General features: G+C 38.5%; 1 protein-coding gene across 16 annotated transcripts in view; it reads left to right on the forward strand.

The window, feature by feature from the left end:
• The first annotated feature begins 449 nt into the window (after positions 1 to 449).
• ZC3H14 (zinc finger CCCH-type containing 14) overlaps positions 450 to 20,023 on the forward strand; it is a 41,552-nt gene continuing 21,978 nt past the window's right edge. For 8 of the 16 annotated variants that reach the window (XM_055088670.1, XM_055088671.1, XM_055088674.1 and 5 more), the window contains exons 1-10: positions 450 to 612; positions 1,095 to 1,137; positions 4,600 to 4,680; positions 6,103 to 6,217; positions 8,642 to 8,682; positions 9,158 to 9,353; positions 9,708 to 10,137; positions 10,674 to 10,834; positions 11,221 to 11,321; positions 12,578 to 12,733. In XM_055088670.1, the coding sequence (XP_054944645.1) occupies positions 577 to 612; positions 1,095 to 1,137; positions 4,600 to 4,680; positions 6,103 to 6,217; positions 8,642 to 8,682; positions 9,158 to 9,353; positions 9,708 to 10,137; positions 10,674 to 10,834; positions 11,221 to 11,321; positions 12,578 to 12,733 (1,360 nt within the window). In that variant the 5' untranslated portion in view covers positions 450 to 576. The remainder of the gene's footprint in view (positions 613 to 1,094; positions 1,138 to 4,599; positions 4,681 to 6,102; positions 6,218 to 8,641; positions 8,683 to 9,157; positions 9,354 to 9,707; positions 10,138 to 10,673; positions 10,835 to 11,220; positions 11,322 to 12,577; positions 12,734 to 20,023) is intronic. The other 8 variants (XM_024130937.2, XM_024130942.2, XM_024130936.3 and 5 more) reach the window with 1 other exon arrangement.

Raw genomic sequence — 20,023 nt, forward strand, 5'->3', positions numbered from 1 at the left:
GAGGCCCTCACTCATAAAGCTGCAAGGAGATTAATTCCGCTTACAACCTAAATGAGCTTCAAGGTGGCTTCTTCCTCGGTGAAGCCCCCAGACGAGAACACAGCCTTCCTGACACCTCAACTGCAGCCTTATGAGACCCTGAGCGGAGAATCCAGCTAAGCTGTGTTCAGATTCCAGACCCATGGAGACCACAAGATGGTAAATGTGTGCGGTCATTTGTTATGCAGCAATTAATAACTAATGAGACCACTTCAGGAATTAGCAGATATGGGGAGAGGGGAGACCTCTCTCTAAGCTTACTTTAATTTTCAGGTTTTACCGCGGCTCTCCTCGCGGCCAGCAGAGGTCGCCAGAGTGCCGGTTCCCCGGGCCCGAGTGCGCGCAGGCGCAGGCTTAGGCGCCGGCTTAGGCGCAGGCGCGCTCGACTTGGCTCGAGCCGGTGGGGGCGGGTCACGCAGAGCGCGCGGCCGGGAGCGGCGGTGGCGGAGGTGGTGAGGCTGCGGGCTGGGAGCTGGACTCCGGCTCCCAGTAAGCGGAACCCCTCGCGGTGCTGAGCCCACCGCCGGCCCCGGAGCCATGGAGATCGGCACCGAGATCAGCCGCAAGATCCGGGTGAGGCCCGCGTCGGGCGGGGGCGGGAAGCCGGGCCTCGGCGGGCGGGCGGGCGCGCGGTTGTCAGGAGTAACGGGGGTTGTGGGGCCCGGCCTGGACGCCGCGGCCTGCTCGTCGCCGGCGCTCTTGACTGGCCGCGGGGTCGGCGAGCAGCGCCTCCTCGGCCAGGCCGCCTCGGACCTGGGCGCAGCCGCGGCCTCAGAGAGCGGGCTCGCGGCTGAAGAAGGAGCCGCCGGAAATCGGAGGGAGGCGTTGGGGTCCCGGCGAGAGCCGCGCGGGGAGCTGGAGGGGGCGCCGCAGGGGGCGCCGCGGAGGAGGGGTTCCGGGGTGGGGCTGGGGGGCCCGAGGCGTCTCCCCACCCCCACTCGGGCGCAGGGCGGGCAGGAGGTGTGCGCGCTCGCGAAGTTGCCTCTGCGCTGCAGTCGGTCTGTTTTCCCAGGGCCGCCTTTCTCATGCGCACGATGGTCTTTTTTTTCCCTCAGAGTGCCATTAAGGGGAAATTGCAAGAACTAGGAGCTTACGTTGGTAAGTCTTCTGTTGTTAGCCTAATAGACTTTAGAGTTTGCAGCGAATTTAATTTTAGGAATGCATTTTTCCTATCATGCCTTTGACTTTGGAGAGATGCCCTTTTACCTTCGAATCTGATACTCCCTGGTTACTTCTTTTCCGTATTATCTTTCCATTGAACGCTTTATATGCAACCTTGATTTTTTTTTTCCAGATCCCCTTCTAATAGGGTGTTTTGAAATTGTTTAGCTTCCTCTGTTGAGACTCTGTCATATTTTCTTTAATATTTGTCTGATTTTTATTGTTTTTTCCTATTATCTTTCCTTCCCTCTTGATCTTCATTTTTCAGAATTATTATTTTGCATATAAATGATGTTGTCTGGCATTTGCTTCTCTCGTGGTTCAGTGAGTTTTATTTTCAGATCTCTTTATTTTTTCTGCCTCTTTTTTTCTTACCTCCCGACGGTAATGTGTCTTTTTAAAAATTCGTTTATAAATTATAATTTGAGTGTTTACTCTGGGCCAGGCACTGTGCTTAATTATTGTCGTATATGTATTAGGTCACGATAATCCCCAGGAGAACACTGGAAGGTAAGTGGTGATATCCCCAGTTGTACAAGCAGGGAAACAGGCTTTGGGTGCTTGGCTTGAGCAAGGTTTTATGGATTGAGACCTGCATCTGGCTCCAAAGCAGGTGCCTCCTATAAAAATAATAGCTACAGGTGCCTCCTATAAAAATAATAGCTACCACTTATGATAGTGGTTTTCCAGGTGTGGGAGGGTCTCTGAAGTCAAAACTATTTTCATATTAATACTGACAGGGTATTTGCCATTTTCACCGTGCTGACATTTGGACTGTGCAAAAGTGGTGAGTAAAACTGCTGGTACCTTAGCCCGAATCAGTATCTCACACCAAACTTTACAAGAAATTATCGTATTCTTCACCACCCTTCCACTTGCAATTACAAAGAAAAAAAAAAAAAGAGGCCAGTTTCATTTATGAACGTAAATGATGAAGTAAAATATTTTTTTAAACCCTGGCCCTGACTACATCTGTTTAATATGTGGTGTTAGGAAATAGGAAGTACTCATATAGTACTTCTGCCATACTGAAGCGTGATGGGTTGTCTTAAGGCAAAGAATTTGTGTGATTGAGTTGAGAACTGACCTAGCCACCTTTTTCATGGAATTTTTTTTTTCTTTTGTTATTTTTGGAACTATTTTTTAAAGTTTGGTTGATTTACAATATTGTGTTAGTTTTAAGTGTACAGCAAAGTGATTCAGTTTTATATATATATGTACTTTTTTCAGATTATTTTCCGTTACAAACTATTACAAAATATTGAATACTGTTCCTTTTGCTATACAGTAAGTTCTTGTTGCATATCTATTTTATTATGGTAATTTGTATCTGTTAATCACATACTCCTAATTTATCCATCCCCCTCCCCCCTTTTACCCTTTGGGACATCATTTTTAACTTCTAAGAAAGACTAACGGGCTAGTTACATAATTTGGGTTTTTGGCAGACATTTTCCTGAAAGTGAGCAAAGGTAAAGAACTAGTAGAGTTTGTTGCCAATGACAAAAGTTGAGCTTTCAAATGAAAATCAGAATTTTGGAAAATTTGTCTTCCTCCATAAATTTGACAGCGTCGTGATATTAGCAAATGGTTCTTCTATATTGTATAATGAAATGTATCCGTATGCCAGTGGTTTGTATAGCTCAGTGAACCAGTATTTTTTCAAATGACCAATGCATGAATGTTTTTAAATCGTACAAGGATAAGAAAGATCCATTAAAAGTGCAGGATGGATCAATGGATTTTCATGTAACAGAGTACAAAAAGGTCATTGATACAGTTTTTAGTTTCAGTATTGCTGCTTACCTTCAAGAAACCACCACTCGTTGAGTTTTGGTGTAGTATCACAGAAGAATATCCACATTATCTGAAGAGGGTATTAAAATACCCCTTTTCCAGTTGCATACCTGTGTGAGCCCAGGTTTTCTTCACATTCTTTTTTTAGAACAACATAAAACGGGTTTATTGTTTATGGGATAGGTGTATTATTTTAAATGAATTAAGAAATCTAAAAATTCTGAGTTGCAGTTTCTAGTATGGTAAATATCAGTAGATATACGCACATGAATAAAAGCTGTTTGGGATCATCAGTAATTTTCAATAGTGTAAAGGGGGCCTGAGACTAGATGATAGTTTGCCACATACTAATTATTTGTTGTCAGGATTGTTGTAAGACATTAACAGATAAGAAAATTGAGGCTCACAGGGTAAAGATGAAGCTGAATCAGGATTGTTTATTCTTTTATTCATTCAGCATTTAATGGATGCCAGCTTTGTGCCAAGAACTTGTTTTGGGTCAAAAAGAAATCCACAGAAAACCTACTGTGAGAACTTTCTTAATTCTAGCACATGAAAACATAAACATATTAATTGGGTCTAAATTCAATCTGATGATTCCTATCATTTATCAGAAACCTCAAACCAAGAATTTGGAGCCTATTAATATTAAAAACCTGGTTACAAGCTTGACATAGTCCAATGTGAAGTGTAATTGTAGTAAAGATATCATGTATTTTACAGTTTTCAAAATATTTTCATAGAGTTCTATTTGTACCTGAACACAATGCTGGAGTGGGGATGGCAGATAATTTACTTTTTTACAAATAAAGAAATGGAGTCTTGGGAGGGCTAAATACAGCTGGTCAGCAGCAGATTTAAGACCCAAGAACTCAGGTCTTCTGGGTCCTTTATGTTTCTATTATGGTTGCTTCATAATAGAAACTTGGTGAGCTAACAGAAGGATAGGAGTCACTCCTGTATTCTCCTCTTGAACTCATCTGTCCCAGCTGTTAACATATTAGCACAGCTTCTCAACTTGTTTGCCTCTGCTTCTTGACTGGAAGTTTCTTGAGGGCAGAGACTTCATATTGGTTGTGTCTCAGTGGCCTAGCAGAGCACCAGATTTTTTCATAAATGTTGATTAAGTGGGTAAACAGGGATCACCATTAGACTATTTGAAATATGCATTATTTGTTTACAGTTAACTATCTAATTATTTGAATGTATATGCATCATTGTCCTTCTGAAAAGGGTGACTTTCTAATCCCTTTCTTTGTGCTGGAGTACTGGAAACCTTTTTATGGAAACAATCCTTTAGTAAATATTTGAATATCTATTTTCAAGGCATTGAGTGGGATATAAAGATGAGCAACTGTTTGTTAAGAGTTGATATGGTTTCATTTGTGTGTTTGTTTAAAGTGGAGTACTTTTAGTGAGATGGCAGTTATAATTCAGAGCAGTCTTAAATTCACATTTTAGGAAGTATGAACTTGCAGGAACCGTCAACATTTTACTGTTTTTCAGTACATAGATTTCAGATGAACTTGAGAATGCTATTAGAATTCTGTAGGAATGTATCATGAACACTTTATTTTATTTATTTTTTGGCCGTGCCACAAGGCTTGCGGGATCTTAGTTCCCAGCCAGGGATTGAAGCACCGAGTCCTAACCACTGGACTGCCAAGGAAGTCCCAGGAACACGTTAAGTTTTCATTAGATTCTTATTTCTCATTTTGTGTCTACTGAGAGAACAATGTTATGAATTTCTAACAGCCTTGTTGAAATATAATTGTTATAAACTCCACCTATTTACAGTTTGCCATGTCTTGATATGTATGCACCATAATCAAGCTAATGAACATATCCATCACTTCCAAAAGTTTCCTTTTGGGTTTTCCTGGGGCTCTTTTGTATCCTTCCCTACCGTCTGTCCTTGTCCCCACCCTGTACCAGAGCAACTGCTGATCTCATTTACATAAAATTTTATAAAATGCAAACTAATACATAGTGTCAGAAAACACAGCCTATTTGTTTTCATTATTGACATTATGAGGGAGAAAAACTGTCAAGACTGCCAAAGCACCCCAACTTTGTTTTCCTTTCCTGGGTTACCAATGGCAGCCCATGGTAGGCACACTTTGTGTAAATAAGTTGTGAGGCTTATTTACTAAAGTTGCCAGAAAGCAGTGGAGCCTTTTGATACTTTACAAAGAAAATAACAAATGACTGGCTACTTGTTCTTTTATCTCTTAACATTGAATTGCATGCTTCTAGCAAGTATTCTGATTTCTCTGTTTCCATTTGTAGATAAGGCTTTAGTGTATTTGTGCTTTTCTTGAACTGGATTTTTGATATTTCTTCTTGAAACAAATGTCTGATAGTAGTTCTGAAATGAACCTTTCTGCCTACATAGAAATGTGAATATTTAAGGAATTTTTTTGGTAGGGATCAAAGTTCCTGATAATTAGCTTTTGCTTTCTTATCTTTTTATTGTGGTGGTTTGGGGGTTTTTTTGTTTGTTTTTGGTCCTAGACCTCACCTTGATAATTCACTGTTAGGAGGGTATAAGAATGAAACAATGAGTTGAGTAGAAATCATTTAACTAATCTTAAGATTAAATTTTTTAAATGATGTATAATTTTTGGGTGGTTTTAGTTTATTTGATGTTGCTGCAAGTTTGTTACCCTAATTAAAATCTGCCTTTACCAAGGATAAAGGTGTTCCTTGAGAAATGAGTGTCATTTTGAAACAAACATGCACAAAACTGAACAAAACTCAGTATTATTCTTGAAAAATGTCCAGTATGCTTTCTGGAAGCTTTTCTGAAGTTAATGAGCATTATTTAAAAAGATTAAAGGAAATGAATGCACTCTCAAGTTTGATACTGTAATTCAGAATATCTAGTTGTGTAAATATTTTTTAGTTATTCCTAGTTCCTGTTCTTCTAGTAATTGAAATACTTATGGAATAAAGAGAAAGAAAGCTATACTTTTTGTCCAGTGTAATTCCACTAGAGCTGACATTCTTAGAGCTACATCTGTATTTTCAAGCACATCAGCTTCAAGTAGAAGAAAATATTAAGGAAAGCATAAAAAGTTTTTATATACTTTTCCTTTTAAATAGATGAAGAACTTCCTGATTACATTATGGTGATGGTGGCCAACAAGAAAAGTCAGGACCAAATGACAGAGGACCTGTCCCTGTTTCTAGGGAACAACACAATTCGATTCACCGTATGGTATGTTTCTGAATATTTACCCCTCAGACCAAAGTTTGGCTCAAGTCAAGAGTAGGTGTTCTGTCTGAAAAGAGGTTCTTGACAGGAGAGTTAGATTCAGTGTTGTGAGGCAGGTTGAGAGCACAGCCTCTGGAGCCAGACTGCCAAGGTTGAATCCTGGATCTGCCTCTTTCCTTGGTTTCTCCATCTGCAGAATGGGTATCGTAAATCGCCTTTATAGGGTTGTTGTGAAAATTAAATAAGCTAATACATGTAATGTGCTCACAGATGTGCCTGGCCCATAACAAGTCTTTAGTATGTGTTGACTGTAGTTAATACGTTTCTTTTGTAAACTTCAGCATGTTATCATTCCTTTCCCTCCACCAAAACCAGTTATAGATGTTTTTTGGACTGGGTTGACTTCCTGAATTGCTTTCTTCAGTCAGCCAACTTAGGAGGCAAGGTTTTTTGACAAAATTTCAAATCATTTTTTTAGTTTGGAGCTTTTTGAAGTTTGGAATTTTGAAATAGGCAACTTTGTGTTCAAATATAAATCAGTATTTTAATTTTCAATGTCCTTTTTCAAACCACATATTCCTTTGGTTGAGAATACTGACTAAAAGCATGAGATTTAATTTATGAAGGCAGGCCAGGTTCTGGTACCAGGTTTGAGGTAGAGTGAGAGCTGGGGGTGGGTAATGATGTGGCTGAGAATAGAGCAGGAAGGATCATATAAAGGTCCTCACTGGGAACCACCAGTTGCAGCACAAGTTGATAGATGGAGCAAAAGTTGCATGAGCAGAGTGGCCTGCTTAATTTGAATGGCAAGAGACTGGGAGACCAGATAGGCAATAAGGAGGGATATGAAACTCGTTAACTTGCCTTTAAACCAAAGTTTGTCTTAAAGGCATTTTGGCCCTAGTGGGCAACTGTATCCTTTATAACTCTGGTGAAGCTTTCTTGAAATTCCACACAGAATTCTCTGGGTTTATATTACACATTTTTGAATCCTACAGTGTGGGTGACCTAACCCACTTATTATGGTTTGTCCCCAGAGTTTACCAAAAGAAGAGAGACCATGGTGCTTTTGACTGGGGAAAGTACCATTATCAAGACTACTGCCTTTTTTTTTTTTTTTTTTTTTTAAATCCTTCAGCGGTCCAGGTACTTGTTTTGTTTCATGTACATTTTTTATGACTAGACTTGGTTCAACTTTTGGATCACTTCGAATCCCAGTAACGTAATATGGGACATTGACCTAGTAGATCCTTTCTCAGATAACTTGAGGGAGTGCTTTAGACAAATTTCTTACATAAGCAGACTGCCAACTGAATTTGAATTTAAAATCACATTAATTCAACTCTTTCATCTTGCCATAAATTTAATTCTTTACCATGTACTGATAAAAGTGATGGTGTCTCTGTTTTGACACTTCGCTTTCTTAAGTGTTCATTTACACCCACCACAAACAGACTATTCTGATTCTTTGGAGCCCTGCAATAACTGTATCCTAGGGGATAGTGGCATGTCACTGGGTTCTGGGTGAAACATTTTATAATGAGATATTTCTGGTGTTTTTAGGAGGCCTGGCCTCCTGGAAGGACTGTAAGACAATTTTGCCTTGTACATAACTATTAAAATAGGTTATATTATAATTAAGGTTGTGGCTTGTTTACAGCATTAGTTTTGAAAATAGTAGTTATAGTGAAGTGATATAGTATATTTTGAGATTATTTTTAAAGTTTTTTTCACCTCTCAGGATTAAGTTCTTCCAGAAACCATCTAAGTAGATAAAAAATAAATTTAAACTGTGCTTAAAACAATTTTAATAATGTTACATTACGTTTATGGTATTTTATCTCCTTTCATCTACCTTGAATCTTTAGTTCTTTTGAAACAGTGAAATTCTTTGTGGATCAGCGCTGTGTGGTCAGATGATAATCCTTGCCCTTATTTTTGCAGAGGCTAGATGTTGAAAATAGTGATGAAAAAATAACATTTTTGATTATTCTACAATATTCATGTACAGCCTTTTTTTTTTTTTTTTTTTTTTTTTTTGTGGTATGCGGTCCTCCCTCTGTTGTGACCTCTCCTGTTGCGGAGCGCAGGCTCCGGACGCGCAGGCCCAGCAGCCACGGCCCACGGGCCCAGCTGCTCCGCGGCATGTGGGATCCTCCCAGACCGGGGCGCGAACCCGGTTCCCCTGCATCGGCAGGCGGACGCGCAACCACTGCGCCACCAGGGAAGCCCATGTACAGCCTTTTTTAGAAAAAATGTAAAACTTAATTTTAATACTATTTATCCATTAAATTTCATTCAGTACCATCTGTCAGTGTTTATCTGAAGACTAGATCTAAAATGTCATCAAATTTAGAGTGACAGTTGAAATCCAATGTTTCTTGATTAACAGAAGTTTTAACTTCTTTGGTTTGTTTTTTCTTTTAGGCTGCATGGTGTATTAGATAAACTTCGTTCTGTAACAACTGGTAAGGTTCATAAAGTTGCTGTCTGGGTTTTTTTGGAATTTGTTATAGCATATGATCATTTTTCTGAAGTCATTTTTACTGCTTTGGGGAAAAAACCCATAAATTTGAAAATAGTAGTTCATTTGAAGTTTTTAAGGAAGGCCACATTTTTATGAACTTAAAAGCAATAAACTTAATATAATTTGAAGATGATTTGAACAAGGGAAGGGAAAGTATGCAACTTATTCTAAGGAAATAATTATGGATGTGTGCAATGATTTAGCTTCAAGGATATTTCAGTGATTTATAATTGAAAATTGAAAGTTCAGTAATAGTAAATTAGATGTATTATTATATCACTATGTATGGACTAATATTCACCCATTAAAAATGTTGTAGAAGAACACATATTTATTGCTTTAAAATTGGTGGTGAAGAAGGGGAAGGTTCAAAATAATAAAAATAGCTTCAAGGGGCCATGTGTTTTTCTTTCTAGACCCCTCTAGTCTAAAGTCTTCCGATACCAACATCTTTGATAGTAATGTACCTTCAAACAAGAGCAGTTTCAGTCGAGGAGATGAGAGAAGGCATGAAGCTGCAGTGCCACCTCTTGCAGTTTCTAGCACTAGACCTGAAAAAAGAGAATCTAGGGTTTCTACAAGTTCACAGGAGCAGAAAGCCACTAATGTCAGGTAAGAGTCTTGTGTAGGCCTGTGGGCAGGTGGTTGTGTGTATGTGACATTTATATTAGTTAATATGTCTTTAAATTGCTGTTTTCAGAAATTTTTGGAAATGAGGTGGTCATGAGCAGTTTTTTGGAATAAAATAATGAAGGATAAGACAAAAGTATGATTACCTTTTATATAAAATATAGTAAATCAAAGTTTAAAAAAAAGAATGCAATTTCAAAGTAGTTTTTAATGGACTACATAAAGGGATTATCCATACTTTTTCATTAAGATGTATCTAAATATCGTTTGAAGAGTTGAAGATACTGCTCTAAATTGGTAACACACCCTCTTTGGTTTTGTTTCCTTTTTTAACAGACAGACTTATGATGATGGAGCTGCAACCCGACTAATGTCAACAGTGAAACCTTTGAGGGAGCCAGCACCCTCTGAAGATGTGATTGATATTAAGCCAGAACCAGATGATCTCATTGATGAAGACCTCAATTTTGTGCAGGAGAATCCCTTATCTCAGAAAAAACCTACAGTGACACTTACGTATGGTTCTTCTCGCCCTTCTATTGAAATTTATCGACCACCTGCTAGTAGAAATGCAGACAGTGGTGCTCATTTAAACAGGTTGCAGTTTCAACAGCAGCAAAACAGTATTCATGCTGCCAAGCAACTTGATATTCAGACTAGCCGGATATATGAAACAGGACGTTTGTGTGAACCAGAAGTGCTTAACAGCTTAGAAGAGACTTACAGTCCCTTCTTCAGAAATAGCTCAGAAAAGATGAGCATTGAGGTTTGTATGTACTTTTAAATTCTGACTCATTAGGCTGAAAATTGTCAGTTCTTAATACTAAATTGTACATGGAATAACTAAACACATACTGCAAGTTTGTTTTAAACTGATTTCTGTGCTGCTCAACGTAATACATCAGTCAGATTTTCCTCTCCACAACTGGCTACAGATATTTTACATCTTGTTTACTTTCCTGGATGCTAACATTTGAGATAGATTTAACCTTACCTTATCATTTTGCGAGGATTTTAGGTCAATATTAGATCCTTCACAGCAAGTGCTAGTAAACAGTTGAGTAGCTCCATTTTATTGGTTTCCTCAACAGTGCTATATGCTGCTGTGTATAACTGAATGTAAAGCACTGGTTTTTGTTTTAGCTAAAGGTTGGCTATTGGAGATATTACTTGTATCTTTATAAGAAACCAGGAAATAGCCCATGAATTCTTAATGTGCTTGGTTTTTTCTTGAAAAGAAAGTATTCTGTAGTAGAATTTTATTTTCTGAGACTAGGTAAGTGGAAATTTATCTGATTGCAGGAAGAAAACTTTCGGAAGAGAAAGTTGCCTGTGGTAAGTTCAGTTGTTAAAGTAAAAAAATTCAATCATGATGGAGAAGAGGAGGAGGAAGATGATGATTGTGGGTCCCGTACAGGAAGCATCTCCAGCAGTGTTTCAGTGCCAGCGAAACCTGAACGGAGGTACCTGAACATGTCTGTACATTAATTTTTCATCGCCTGGTGGAGTCTTCTGGGTTCCTTGAAGAGGGTATTACGAAAATATAAATTTAATACCATGTAAGACTTTTCCATTGGTTTTTGAGAAACACATTAATGAAAGAGAAGTTGCCTAAAATTGGGGAAGATTGCAAAGAATATTAAAAACTGTAATATGGGTGGGAGGAAGGTTGATCCAAATTCATTATTTTAAAAAGTTATAAGGTTCTCATCCAGTTGGCATTTCCTAAAAACTACAGCTAGTCTGTTCCAAACCTAAGAGAAGGCTGTAGTAGAGGTATAATGGATGGCTAGCATGTAAAGAACTCAAATCTAAAATTTAATCAGAATACCTTTCTTAACTTTTTTAGACCTTCACTTCCACCTTCCAAACAAGCTAACAAGAATCTAATTTTGAAGGCTATATCTGAAGCTCAAGAATCCGTAACAAAAACAACTAACTACTCTGCAGGTAATTTAAATGTATTATTTGGACATTAAGTAAGAGATTTCTATAAGTATTGAGTAAGCTATAGATAATTGCTCCTCAAATTGTGATAAAATAAAGATGCCTGCCAGATGTCAGGACCAAGGTGAGGTTCAGAGAATGATTAAAAGGAGATTTGACCAGTTTGAGAAGCTTTCCCGACTGTCAGTGGAACTTAGTTCTTTGAGCAACTGTAATGCCTTTTACTCCCTCTTTCTAATGTATGTGAAATAACGGAAATATATATATAACGGAACTATAACGGAAATCTTAAAGGGAGTTTTGATAAATATGAGACTTTCATATTTATAGCATTAGAGTCAACATTAGATATGAATTTATGTTATTTAAAAGGGAGCAAAATTGGAAAATATTAAGAGGCTGAAATTAGAAAAATTTGTCTGGTATATGAACAGGTTGGTTTCTTTCCTCTCAGTAGAACCCATTACTCTGTGCCCCATGTGCTATACCCAATATGTAAAATTTTCTGTTAATAAGCTGTGATGATTACCCACTCTAAATTTTTAAATTTTATTTTTGCTATGGATTTGATGACTGTTCTTTTCACATTGTTCTGCTTTTCTATTGTCCTTTGTATCTCTATGTGACCCCTTTCTAAAGTGAAATAAACTGTAAGCTAGCAACTTTTGAGCCTGATAGTCATCTGTCCCCTTGCTTCTCCTCATCCCTAATTTAACCCTGAACATAAACAGCTTTTGGCTTATAGGGTTAAGTATTATCAGGCAAAGGCCAACACTTGACATAACAGTTCATCTGTTTACATTCTTTTTTTTGGTCTGTCAGCAATATTGAGTGTTTACAATGATGAGAAATTTAGACATCACTGTGACCTTAATTTCCTGCTTTTGTAATTGGAGAGTTTTCCAAGTTTTTTGAGAGATAGCATTGAATTTTTTCTTCACCTAGGTGATCTAGATTACAGTTTGAAATTGTTGTAGAACCATTAGGCAGAACCCAGACTACATTTGGTTAAAAATGAATACGTGTGTGCTGCAGTGTATTTATGGCATGTAGTTTAAAATGTATAAATGCTGTTTACATAAGTATGGGTAACTAAGTTGTAGAATATTATAAGGAAAAATGAGGTGTCTATGAACTGTTTCTAACTCCTCATATATTCTAAACCCAAGGAGGCATTTATATTTAATATGATATTCACTGTTGAGTTTTGAAATATTACTTCATTTGGATTTCCATCTTTTTTGCTTTTTATATAAAAGTCTCACAGAAACAGACACTTCCAGTTGCCCCCAGAACTCGAACTTCTCAAGAAGAATTGCTAGCAGAAATGGTGCAGGGGCAAAGCAGGGCCCCCAGAATAAGTTCCCCCGTTAAAGAAGAGGAAACAAAAGGAGATAATATAGACAAAAGTCAAGGTAATAATTTAAATGATATTTCATTGCCTATTACACTTTTTTCATGAGGCATTAAATATTTTCCAGTGGGTATTTGTGAAATGTTGGTTATACTATGAGAAAAGGGCTTAATAGGCCCCCGAATAGAATAAGGGACCATGAGGAAAGTCTATACCTACACTTTTTAGAATTAAAAAAATCTTATCATTAGGGAAATTTTTAGTGTTCTCAGAAGTGGAGAGAATAGTGCAATGAATTCCCATGAACCCAGTCACCTAGCATTAATAATTGCCAGTCTTCAGAAAGCTTCTACTTAAAGATACATAGATACCTACATTCTTCCTTTTCTTCTTTTTGTTAATCCTACCCCTCTTCTTTTGAACTTGAAATCTTTAAATATCCCCTCTCTGAGCATGCTGTCTCTGACCTGCCAGAACTGCCTTATTGTCCCAGTGATACTACTTTTTCCCCTTGTGCCTGACATACTTCCAGCTGATCTTTCTGCTTCCTTTCTCTCAACCTCCCACCCCCAGCTCTTGCATAGACTCTCCTGTCTAAAGTGTGACTATGATCATGTGACTCCTCTGTGAGAGCATTTATAGCTTCTCTCCCTACTATGCATTATCTAGGACTGATGTCATCAGCTTGGCCTTTAGGCAGCTTCTGGTCCCTGGGCCTGCCCAGCCCTTCTCCACTGCTCTCCAACCTGTTTCTTCTGTTCCCATCAGGAAAGAGTCTAGTTCTTTTCCTCTTCTACTGAGATCTGATATAAAAAACCCACCAAAACTGTATGCTTGTCATGACTTAATACTTTTACAATGCTGGAATACAGTTTTTCATTCCTCCTCAGCTGTGTCCTTTAAATTGTTCCAGGTTCATCTCAAATTTACTTGTTTTGTGAAGCCTTAACAATTCCATCCTATATTTGTCTCTTCTCTCTTTTTTTTAAAGAAGTCTTTGACTCTGGTGTGCAATTTGCTGTGTCAGCATTGTGTGCAGTTCCAATAAATCGTGGTCCTGAAAACGGGAAAACCCTTAAAGTAGCCAGTAGGTACTAATTGGGCCAATTTGTGAAGAGTAGTTGGAAACTGGGATTTGAGCTTTAGTAAGGATTTGTAGTGAATTGAAGTCTGTCCAACAGTTTTGAATCTGTGATTTCATGATGGCATTTTTAAGTAAACCCTTAATTGGTCCTTTTGGAGGATAATAGATACTAATTCATTGTCTTGGAAACCAGAGAAATAAAGTAATTGAGCATTTATACTGTCTTTCCTTTAAGGATGGTACCACTGGGTATCAAAGTAGTATAGGAGTTAGTACTTATTTTTTTAAGTGACGTTTTATTGGAAGTAAGCTATGCCTATTTATTTATGTATTGTCTATGGCTGCTTTTTTACTACAACCACAGAGTTGAATAGTTGCAACAGACCATAAAGCCCACAGAATTTAAAATAGAAAATGTTTGCTACCCCTTGTGATATAGTAGATGAAGGAAGCATCTTTTAAAATTATTCTAGGGCTTCCCTGGTGGTGCAGTGGTTGAGAATCTGCCTGCCGATGCAGGGGACACGGGTTCGTGCCCTGGTCCGGGAAGATCCCACATGCCGCTGAGCGGCTGGGCCCGTGAGCCATGGCCACTGAGCCTGTGCGTCCAGAGCCTGTGCTCTGCAACGGGAGAGGCCACAACAGTGAGAGGCCAGCATACCACAAAAAAATAAATAAATAAAATTATTCTAGCTGAGAAGTGAAAACAAAATGATGGAATTCTAGTGGTTTTTCCCAACTAACTGTGAATTAATGAATCTAGGCACTGATAATTAATGGCTACTAAAACTTTTTTTTTTTTTTACGCTACATGGGCCTCTCACTGTTGTGGCCTCTCCTGTTGCGGAGCACAGGCTCCGGATGCACAGGCTCAGCGGCCATGGCTCACGGGCCCAGCCGCTCCGTGGCATGTGGGATCTTCCCAGACTGGGGCACGAACCCGCGTCCCCTGCATTAGCAGGCGGACTCTCAACCACTGCGCCACCAGGGAAGCCCTAAAAGGGTTTTTAAAGTGAAAACCAGCTATTTTGTTCCTCCCAATGGAAGAATAGAACACTGCCTTAGTCTTGCCAGAGGATTTGAACCTGAGTGATCAAGCCTCTGATGCAGCAGTCAGCTTGCAGGAAGTACAGAGGCCAGAGGAATATGTTAATTGCTGCACCATGAGTGTGCAACAGGCAAAGTACCCTCTCTGGGGCACTGTATAGGTCAGCCTGAGAATTCTAGATTAGAAGAGTTAAAAGACAAAATAAAAGGGGCAAGATTAATCTATAGTGTCTAGGTATGTACACTTGTGTGATAAAACCACAAACTGTAGATATTACTATAGAAGGCGTATGGTGGTTACTTTTGAATAGGACTGATTATATTGGAGTACATGAAGGGAGGCTTGTGGGGTAGCTTACATAGTCTATTTTCTTGATCTGAATGGTGGTTATAAGGGTGTTTCACCTTGTAAGAACTCATTAAACTCTTAATTTTGTGTGGCTTTCTATATCGTTTTGTTTTAAAGTGAAAGCTTAAAAAACTGAAAAGGTATCAAGTATCTACTGATGAGGACTGTTACTATTACTGGTACCATTTGTATGCAAGTGTGAAGTGACACACTTCGAAGTCATTAATTAGTGTGCTTACTCACTGTTTTGTAGCTTTGTCTGTGACAGGTTTTGTTTTGTTTTGTTTTTAAAAATAAATTATTTATTTATTTTGGCTGAGTTGGGTCTTCGTTGCTGCGCGCGGGCTTTCTCTAGTTGCAGCGAGCGGGGGCTACTCTTCGTTGCGGTGCGCGGGCTTCTCACTGAGGTGGCTTCTCTTGGTGCAGAGCACAGGCTCTAGGCACACAGGCTTCAGTAGTTGTGGTGCTCAGGCTCAGTAGTTGTGGCTTGTGGGCTCTAGAGCTCAGGCTTAGCAGTTGTGGCACACAGGCTTGGTTTCTCCGCGGCATGTGGGATCTTCCCTGACCAGGGCTCGAACCCGTGTCCCCTGCATTGGCAGGCGGATTCTTAACCACTGCGCCACCAGGGAAGCCCTGTGACAGGTTTTTAAAAATCTCTGCACATGTAATGGCATGAGTTGTTTTTCGCAGGCCTCTCACTGTTGTGGCCTCTCCCATCGCGGAGCACAGTCCCTGGACGCGCAGGCTCAGCGGCCATGGCTCACGGGCCCAGCCGCTCTGCGGCATGTGGGATCTTCCCCAGACCAGGGCACGAACCTGTATTCCCTGCATCGGCAGGCGGACTCTCAACCACTGCGCCACCAGGGAAGCTCGGCATGAGTTGTTGATAGTGTTCTCTCATCTTTCTGACCTCTGTATTTTTACTGGGCTAGCCACCTCACAACATTTTGCTTTTTCTCTTTTTGTCTTGGGTTAATCTGTCACTAGAAGTGTATTTTGTCAGTCTTTTCAAAGATTGATCACGACAACAGTTCTGGCTTTATTCTCTTTTGGTGTGTTTTCTATTTTGTTGATTTCTGCTTTTATTTTTAATATACCCATTTATATTTTTTCTTAGCCTGTCCTTTTTATTTTGCAAATGTAAACATTTAAGCTATGAATTTCTCTTGACATGTCATTTTTGCTCTGCATGTCACAAATTTTGATATATACATTTTCATTATTTTAATTATCTTTAATTCCCATTGTGATCTTCTTTTTTGATCTATAAGTTATTTAAAAGTGTTTTTAATTCATAGTATATGGAAGTTTTGGGTTTTGTCTGTTAATCTTTTAAATTATATACTATGGACTTAGTTGCATTGTGGTCCGATAATGTGATCGGTATAATACATACTCTTATGAAAATAGTTAAGACTTAAGGCAGTCAGTTTTGTACATCATTCATGTGCATTTTGAAAGAAAGTGGACTCTAATTGTTGAATTGAGAATTTTGCATTTAGTAGACAAAGCTCTGCAGTTAATATTGTTCAGATCTTGACCTTGCTGAGTTTTCGATCCACTTATCAGTGATTGAGAGGGTTTTGAAATTGCCTGTCAGGATCACAAATTTGTCTTCATTTCTCTGTACTTCTGGTAGATTTTGTTTCATTTACTTTGTGGCTATTAAACTAGGTGCATATATACTTATAATTATCCTGATGGATTGAATCAGGAAGATACATCTTCTTGATGAATTGAACCTTTTATCTGTATCTATAATCCTTTATGTACTAAATGATGCTTTTATCTTCAACTCAGTTTTGTCTGATATTAATATAGCTATTTAGTTAGTATTTGCTTCATGTATCTGTGCTTCATGCATTTTTCAGTTTTCTCTGACCTTGTTAGGCATACGTATCTCTTAACTATCATAAAGCTAGATTACTGTTTTAAAATTCAGTCTGAGCTTGCTTTTTATATGGGTTTAAACCATTCACATATATGAGAATTATTGATGGAGTTGGACTAGTTTCTGTCACCTTTTTTTTGGTTTGTATTTGCCTGCTTTCATTTTTTGACCTTTTTAGTCTTTTTTAAAGATTCATTAATCACTATTGTAATTGTTGTTGATTGCCCAGCTCTTCTTTATTTTGTACTGTTTTAAACTGTATTTCTGTTCTTTTATTGGTTACCACTGAAATTTTACCATACAGATTTAATATTACAGAAGTTAGTATTCTGACCCCATCCCCAAACAGTAAATGGATTTTAGAATACCTTAGCTCCAGTTTTACCCCCTCAGACTTTACATTATGTTTCCAGTGTTTTCATTTTGGTCCTTTTTTAATGGATAAATTGGTCACCATTATTATTTTACCCAGGCAGTGTGTGTTCACATTTACCTACATTTTTTTTTTTCTCATATCTCTTGAACGTTATTTGGGGATTGTCATTTTCCAATCTTTTAAAGTATTTTGAAATGTATTCTTTGGAAGTTTCTTTAGAACAGGTCTGTTGGTGGTAAATTTCCTCAAGAGTCTGTTCACCTACAGGAGTGTTCATTTCTCCTTGTTGTTGTGCAGTAGCTAGCTTTACTGCATATACAAATCTAGGTTAACAAGAGTTATTTGCTGTCAGCACCTTGTTTATATTATTCCATTGTCTTCTGGCTTCCATGGTTGTTGAGTGGACTTCTGTTATTCTGATTGTCTGTTGTTCCTTTGTAGGTGATCTGTCCTTTTTCTGGCTGCTTTCAGGATCTTCTGTTTGTCTTTGATGTTGTGCAGTTTCACTACAATGTGTCTAGGCATGGATTTCCTTTTATTTTTCCTATTTGGTATATGTTGAATAAAATTTTATATTTAAAGTAAAATATGGTACATTATGAAATATATGCTCACCATAGAAAATTTGGAAAAACAAAACAAATCATTGTAATACCTGCTGATAGATTAGAAAATAATCAAATAGTATAGAACAATTTAAAATAACAAGTAATATTCTTTGCTTCATTATTTTCCACACTGGTTCTCCTGGAGGCCACCACTTTTATATGCTTCTGTTTATGACTTTCGTTCATTTTCTCCATGTCTGTAATAATATGCTTATTCTTAATTCACCAACTATAGATGTTATGTTTTTTGTTTTGTTTTGTTTTGTTTTTTGGCGGTATACGGGCCTCTCACCATTGTGGCCTCTCCCGTTGCGGAGCACAGGCTCCGGACGTGCAGGCTTAGCGGCCATGGCTCACGGGCCCAGCCGCTCCGTGGCACGTGGGATCCTCCTGGACCGGGGCATGAACCCGTGTCCCCTGCATCAGCAGGCGGACTCCCAACCACTGCGCCACCAGGGAAGCCCAGATGTTATGTTTTGATTTCTTGCTACAGTATATCAGTATCTAACTCTCACTTTTCCTTGCCTCCAAGCCCATGTAGTAAATTCACTATTTTTAGTTCTTCTACTGATTACTTTTATAATTTTAAGTAATACACCTATTTCTTGTCTGATTAACTGTATCAGTATATTTTGACTCCTGAAAGATAACAATATTCATGTCCTTTAATTCTTATACATCTTTTCTCATCTCCCCACTTTCTAAATTCTGTCACCTGTACTTTTATATTGCTGAAGATCTAATTTACATTTTGTTCCATTTTTCTAGTTGCAGTTACCATGCTTTGTAGGTTGACTGTAAAAGTAGAGAACCACTAAGCAGTGTTTAAATCATTAAGACTCAAAATACTTCTCAGGGCCAAGTTTACATCATCTTCTGGAGTTCTTCATTTAGGGGTTCCCTAGAGTTGTTTACATTTTTCTCCTTATGTACAGTGTTTTGTTTTTCTTTGATTCTTTTTTTTTTCCTCCTTCTTGCATTGCCTACCTATATTATAGTCTGAAGGTCTATCATTTTATACTATTAAATCTTTGGTTTCCCTTTTTTCTCAGGTACCTTCCTCCTAGAGCCTCTGTCCTCTTCTGCTCATCCCACTGGTTGCTCTCTAGGTCTGGTTCAAGGCTGTCATCCCAGGATTTACTCCTCCCCCGAGTTTGCTCTGCATTTCCTGGATCCCACTTTGTCTTCTCAGTATAGTCTTCTCTTTTGTCACCACATCATGAAGAAACTTAAGAAAAACTATGGGAGGTAAATTTTTTGAGCCCTTAGAAATCGAAAGTATTTGATTGATACTTCGACTAGGTACAGAATTCTGATCCTCAAAAAACTTTGAAGGCGTGACTTCATTATCTTGAGACTTCTAATCTTTATGCTGAGAAGTTGGTAGCCCATCTGATTCTAATTCCATTATTAATACTAGGGCTTTTCCTCTGGGGATATTTAGGATTTTCTCTGTGGTGTTTTGTTTTTTTGTCTTTGTTTTTTTTTTTTTTTTTTTTTTTTTTTGCGGTACGCGGGCCTCCCCCCGCTGCGGCCTCTCCCTCGGCAGGCGGACGCGCAACCACTGCGCCACCAGGGAAGCCCTGTCTTTGTTTTTTTTTTAATGGAAGTATAGTTGATTTACAGTGTTTCAGGTATACAGCAAAGTGATTGATTTATACACACACACACACACACACACTCTTCAGATTCTTTTCCATTATAGGTTATTACTCTTACGTGTTCTTGATGTCTGAAAACTATTGTGATAAGTCTAGGTACTAGTTAGTTACTTACGGGCTGGATACTCTGTGCACCCTTTTAATTTGAAAACCCATGCTTTCAGTCTGGGAAATTCTCTTACATTATTTCTATTAAAAAATTGTTCTTTCTTTTCATTGTTCTCTTCCTCTGGAAATTCTGTTAGTTGGATGATAAATTTCCTGCCTTGATTTTTCTCCCTTTTCTCTCCTCAATTTTTTTTTTTTTTTTTTTTTTTTTTTTTGTGGTACGCAGG

The sequence above is a fragment of the Physeter macrocephalus genome, chromosome 11 (assembly GCF_002837175.3).
Source record: "Physeter macrocephalus isolate SW-GA chromosome 11, ASM283717v5, whole genome shotgun sequence".
NCBI classification, from domain to species: Eukaryota; Metazoa; Chordata; class Mammalia; order Artiodactyla; family Physeteridae; genus Physeter; species Physeter macrocephalus.